At 46.0% G+C, this 6,270-nt stretch overlaps 1 protein-coding gene across 1 annotated transcript; it reads right to left on the bottom strand.

The window, feature by feature from the left end:
• Positions 1-560: 560 nt before the first annotated feature.
• NEFL (neurofilament light chain) lies at positions 561-6,067 on the bottom strand. The gene is made up of 5 exons (XM_046657084.1): positions 5,021-6,067; positions 3,859-3,983; positions 3,130-3,449; positions 2,481-2,525; positions 561-2,414 (listed from the first exon to the last, which is right to left on the bottom strand). Exons 1-5 carry the CDS (start codon positions 6,065-6,067, stop codon positions 2,311-2,313), a joined length of 1,641 nt encoding a protein of 546 aa, XP_046513040.1. The 3' UTR covers positions 561-2,310.
• Positions 6,068-6,270: the final 203 nt, after the last annotated feature.

Here is a 6,270-nt window from a genome sequence, read left to right as displayed (position 1 = left end):
CCAAACCGCCAAATCCCGGGCTGCTGAAGCAGAACATGTGCGCTTAACCACTGCACCACTGGGCTGGCCCCCAAAGATTTTGGTTTTTATATTAAAAGAAATGGGAATCTACTGGAGGGTTTTAATCAAGGGGACAGCATGATCAAAATTTCCTTTTCAAAGCAGTAGATCCCTGTAGTGTGCTGATTGAAAGAGGACAAGAGTAGACACTGGAAGAGTCCTTAGCATGGTGGTAGTGTAAATGGAGAAATGTGGATGGATTCAAGGTATGCAGGCAGGAAAATCAATAGGACTTGGTGATAGATTAGACTAGGGGTTGCAGAGAGGAAGTGGGAGGTATGATCACGCCCGGTCTCTGGTTTACAGAATTAGATGAGTGGGGAGTGGTGTCGTTAACTGGGAGAGGAAAGACTGAAAGAGAACCGGACTGCTGGGGGGAGAAGCTGGAGGGGTACTGACCAAGTTACCAAATTTGAGGAAATTTTTTCAAAGACTTCAAATCCATTTGGTTTAAGTTTTTCAGTGTTTTATTATGGCACACAGAATAGAGTATGGTACAGTGTTCTTACTTCAAGTAATTCTCAAACGCACAGCTGTTCCCATTTGGCTAAAGTAGCTTTTTTACATGTAATTTGCATCTGAGATTTACCATGTGCATCATCCATATTTAATGAACATAAATGTGAAAAGCTTGGTTTCTTAGGCAACACCTAGTCTTTACAGTAGCAGATGTACTGAGAATCTTCATAGTTCAAATCCATAGCATCATGGTAGATAAAGAAATATTTTACCTACTTGCTTGGTGACATATATTTAACTAGAATAGGCAATGTGAAGAGATCAGATAACTTTAAACGAGATCACTTTGCTTTCAGGTTAAATTCATGACTTTTAAAAGTTGTCTAAAGAACAAATATTGAATGAAATTAGTTGACAAAGCAATTGGGTAAGAACAGAAGCAGAACAGCAGATAATCAATAATTTCATCCACATTCCACAACAAGTGCAAGTGCAAGAGCTTTCATAACTTCACAGTGGGTGGGGAGGATGGACAGGTATGTATTTGATGCAATGTCCAACCAGTTAGAGCTATCACTGAAATCCACATATTTCCCAATAAAGACATGCAGAGCAATGGCAACGTAACAAACAGGTATATAATCTCCCCCCTTTAGTGACTCATAACAATTTCATTATCTGTATCCACAGATTTTAAGAGGTCTAAGATGGGTGGCATTACTTGAGGCAACAGAATTAAGCTAACAACACACTGAATCATGAGCTCAGGATTGCAGGCAACATGTTTGCAATAGCAAATACCCTTCAATGTTCTTACTCTCTCCATCCCAAATTACACATTGATAAAAAAATTACTCCTTCTGATTATATCATTTGCTTGGGTTTTAACTTCTGCCCGTAATATTTAGACTATATTTTTTAAATGTAGTTCTAGTGATGGATGAGTGAGATTCATAATCTATCAATATTGCATTCATTGTTATATACTAGGGTTAAAGTTACCTGTTTACCATAAAGGCTATATTTATCACATAATTTCAGAATTACCTCCAACAAAGCCATTCCCAACATTATATAGAAGATTTTATTGGGCAAAGTTTATTGCTATTTATAAGAGAAAAAGAGCGTCAGAGACTCTATTCACTCAAATGTATTATCAGTAACATTTCTGAGGGCAGAGATTTCATGAATGGTCATGACCTAACTGCATCCCTCCAATTACCAATTAAGAGAGAAAAAGGCATTGTAATGGTTGAAATTTTGACTTACAAGAATTGGAGTTCAATAGTCCACTTGTATATGACTTATATTGGTGCCATCTTTAAGATATTTTAATTAAGTCAACAACCACAGCAAGAAATGTCATTCAGTGTAACTTTATTTACTATTTATTGCACATAATTCGAGGTCTTTAATTTCTAACCACCAAAGGTTCAAAGGACTATTTTTTCCATGAAGTTTAACATTAACATTAGTGAATTCATTTATTCATGTTAGTGTTTTTTTTATTGTAAACATCTGAATTATTCACATTGCCATAGATCCTGAACTCAGAAGCGTGGACCATGCACAGGCTGGCAGCAAGCCAGGAAGCCACTCTGCAAGCAAACAATACTCTGCATAAGGAGAAAAGTCATAGCACAACATTGAATGTCCAACCTGAGTCACCTCAGAATTATACATGTATTGACTTCTTAATTCATATAGTATCTGGAACTCAACTGGTTGGGTGGTGATGGGATTGACCTGATTTCAGGAGAATATTCCTGGAATAATTAAGGAAAGGGGGGCTCAATCTTTCTTCTTGGCTGCTTGCTCCTCCCCGGCACCTTCATCTTTTTTCTCCTCCTCCTCAGCTTCTTTGGTTTCTTCTCCTTCTTCAACTTTAGCTCCTTCTTCAACTTTAGCTCCTTCTTCAACTTTTGCTTCTTCTTCGCCTTTAGCTCCTTCTTCACCCTCACCTCCTGCTTCTTCCTCCTTGGCCTCCTCAGATTCTTCCTTGGCAGCTTTAACATAAAAAGAAAATTTACAAACTCCAAATCCAGGGGAAGTCCAGTCAAAACATTTCTGCTAAGGTTTTGTGGGAAAACACAAATGTCAGAATGCTTCCCCCAAACCTCGCAGCTCCACGCCCCCAAAGCACATGCCACCAACAATGCCGCCAGGCATAATTCCCCACTGAACACGCGTTTAAACAGAATGAGAGTACTTCTAGGGACCAGAAGCTCTGCTCCTTTCCAGGACCATCAGTTTCTCTTTTATTATGTGTCTGGTACTTACTTTTGTTCTTTAGGACACCAACGCGCTGTGTTAAATGAATATATGTTACAACGCTTCATAGGAATAAAAAGACAGCAGTAGGGGAATATTTTTAAATGTTATTTTCAAAAAACTACCAACCTAAGCAGAGATGTGTGCCTCTGGGAGGACGGCTAATGTGAGAAATCAGATGCTCACCAGGAGCTTGTTGAATAAATAGATAACTGTATTATTTAACATTCTAAACTCATATATGAATAAAACTTCCTTGGCATAAACCTTATCCATCTCCTAACAAACACCCACGCTCAGTTTGCACTTGAAGTTGTAAGGACTTGTTTCTCATCATACCTTCTTCCTCTTCAGCTGCCTCCTCTTCCTCAGCCTCTTCCTTCTCCTTCTCCTCCTCTTCAGCTTCTCCTTCAGAGGGGGGCTCGTCCTTGGCTTCCTCGGCTTTCGCAGCCTCAATGGTCTCCTCCACCTCGATCTGCTCCTCCTGGACGTGGCTGGTGTAGTAGGTTGGGAAGGAGCGGGCGGACATCAAGTAGGAGCTGGTCTGTAAACCGCTGTAGGCAGATCGGCCAAAGACCTGGGAGGTCTGGGTGTAGCCGCTGGTTATGCTTCCCACGCTGGTGAAACTGAGTCGGGTCTCTTCACCTTCCAAGAGTTTCCTGGGGAGGCAGAGGGAGGTAGGGTTAACTAACACTGAACCCAGGAAGTGTGTTGAATGACTCACTCTGAGCCCATCTTCCCCCAATGCCACCTTGAGAGGCAGGTGAGCAGGGCTGGGAATTGTCAAACCTTAATGGCTGGGAATGTTGTGACTAAGACCAGAAAAAATAAAAAACCACTTAAGATAGTCCTGTCCCTTAGATTTAAAATGTAATGGGAAGCTAAGAACAGGACTCATTATTACAGGGTTAAATTCTTATATATATATGTCTATATACCTTCTTGGAAACAGCCAGAAAGCGCTTAATTATTTCAAAGGACTATTCTTGAACGTTTCTGATTCACCATAAATGAAATCTGCTTTTCTTCCTAAGGCTGGATGGCTGCTCCCTTGGCCCCTGGTTTTACCTGTATGCTGCAATCTCGATGTCCAAGGCCATCTTCACGTTAAGGAGATCTTGGTATTCCTTCAGGTATCGCGCCATCTCACTCTTCGTGGTTCTCAATTCATTTTCTAATTTGTTGATTGTGTCCTGTTGGAAGACAAAAAAAGAAAAGAAAAGAAATCCAAGCATAAATCCCCACTGCGCTCATTTTACACAAGTACAGCTGCAAAGGCCTAGGGTTAGTGCAAATCAAAGTGCACACCTTCAATAAAATCTCCCCTAAAACAACCGCCCTTTCTCTTTTGTAACCTTTCCTTCCTTCCTAAAAAAAAAAAAAATCCAGCTTCATGAAGCATGAGATGGAAAAAAAAAAAATCCAAAAAGCTGAAGAAAAATTCTCTTTTATCTTCTTTAATTAATACTGTCTAATGATCATCATAAAATGCCTGCAAGAAACTAAATTGATTTTCTTTATTTGTTTCTCATTCATTGGTTAACTTCACCCTGGTCACATGCAAGAAATTACTCCATTATTGGAGAAGGAAATAGCTGGATTTTTTAAAAATTCACTTTATCTAAAATATTTTCTGTGTATCTATATTATTTTCTCTCCTCAGAAGAGGAAGATACTTAAAAATTTTTTTTTTTACTGTGAACATCATTACTTGCTACAATTTTGACTGTATCCCTGTCTCCTGCTAAGGGAAGGGAGTGGTTGGTAAAGCTAGTCAGAAAGCATGCTGGTCACAGTTATCCTTCAGAACTAATGCGATCTCTTCACTGTATTTATTAACCAGATGGTCCAATCCGTGCTGCAAAGCAACTTGATACTGCAGGCCCTTAGAGAGGCAGGCCGGAGGCCACGCCCAGCTCCCACCCCTCCTCCCACCCCACCCAACACCCTGTAGGGCTGGGCAGCTTTACTGCAGAACAGAGTTAACTGCACCAACCACGCCTTCGCAGACTGCAGTCTCGCCCCCACCCCGCCCTTCAAGTGCGTCGCCCCTCCTGTACAGTCCCCAAAGAGCCAAGTCCTACCCCTAATCGCTGTATGCCCATGCCGCATCTCTGGTCTCCACTTTCTGGGCGCGTCCTCACCTCTACTCCCCCACCTCCACCCTACTCCAAAGACTCCATTCTGCAGCCCCCTCCCCGCCCCCACTGTGTTTTGGATGGTGCCCTACCTGCATAGCACTAATGTCGGCGTTCTGCTTGTCCTCCAGCTCCTGCAGCTGCTTCTCCAGCGCTTCGTTCATGCCCCGGCACGCTTCGATCTCCAGGGTCTTGGCCTTGAGCAGGCGGCGGCTCTCGGACACCTCGTCCTTGGCGGCGCGCACCGCGTCGGTGTTCTTGGCGGCGCTCTCGGTCAGCACGGTGAAGCGGCTCTTGAACCACTCTTCGGCGTTCTGCATGTTCTTGGCGGCCAGCTTCTCGTACTGGGCCCGGATGTCCTTGAGCGCGGCGGAGAGGTCGGGCTTGGAGGACACGTCCATCTCCACGGAGATCTGCGCGTACTGGATCTGCGCCTGCAGCTCGGCGATCTCCTCTTCGTGCACTTTCTTCAGAAAGGCGATTTCGTCCATCAGGCTGTCGATGCGCTTTTCGAGCTCGGCGCGGGCGAGAGCCGCCTCGTCGGCTCCTTTGCGGGCTTCCATCAGCCGGCCCTCGGCGTCCTCGCGGCTCAGCACCTCCTCTTCATAGCGCGCCTGCAGGTTGCGCAGGGTCTCCTCCAGCCCTTCGCGCTCGCCCTGGAGCGCCTGCTTCTCGTTGGTGGCGTCTTCCGCCGCCAGGCGCAGGTCGCGGATCTCCTGCTCGTACAGCGCCCGGAAGCGGGAGGGCTCGGAGTGCTTCTGGCGCAGCACCAGCAGCTCAGCTTCCAGGACCTTGTTCTGCTGCTCCAGCTCGTGCACGCGCTCGATGAAGCTGGCGAAGCGGTCGTTGAGGTCCTGCAGCTGCGCCTTCTCCTGGGTGCGGATAGACTTGAGGTCGTTGCTGATGGCGGCCACCTGGCTCAGGTCGAGGTTCTCGAGACTGGGCATCAAGGAGCCAGAGCTGGAAGAGTAACTGCGGCGCACGGACAGCGAGGAGGAGACGGGCGCCGAGTAGCTGGAGTAAGCGGAGCGCGCGGTGCTGTAGCCGCTGCGCACGCTGGAGATGTGCACCCGGGGAGTCTCCATGAAGCGCCGCTTGTAGGAGGTCGAGTAGTACGGCTCGTAGCTGAAGGAACTCATGGTGGCGGTCGGTGCCCCCCTGGCTGGCGGCGGAGATGGGGGCCTATAGAGAAAGAAGAACGGGGAAGAGAAGGAGAGGGGAGGATGGATGGCTGTGTGCGGCTCGGCGCGGTCCTGCCACCCCTATTTATACTCGGGGAGAATTCTGACGCAGCCTGCGATCGATCACGGCGCGCCGGGCCAGTGGGGGCAGGCGCTGCTGC

Source organism: Equus quagga, chromosome 3 (genome assembly GCF_021613505.1).
Source record: "Equus quagga isolate Etosha38 chromosome 3, UCLA_HA_Equagga_1.0, whole genome shotgun sequence".
Lineage (NCBI taxonomy): Eukaryota > Metazoa > Chordata > Mammalia > Perissodactyla > Equidae > Equus > Equus quagga.
Note: the sequence above shows the minus strand (reverse complement) of the source record. Positions and strands in the feature narration are given on the sequence as shown.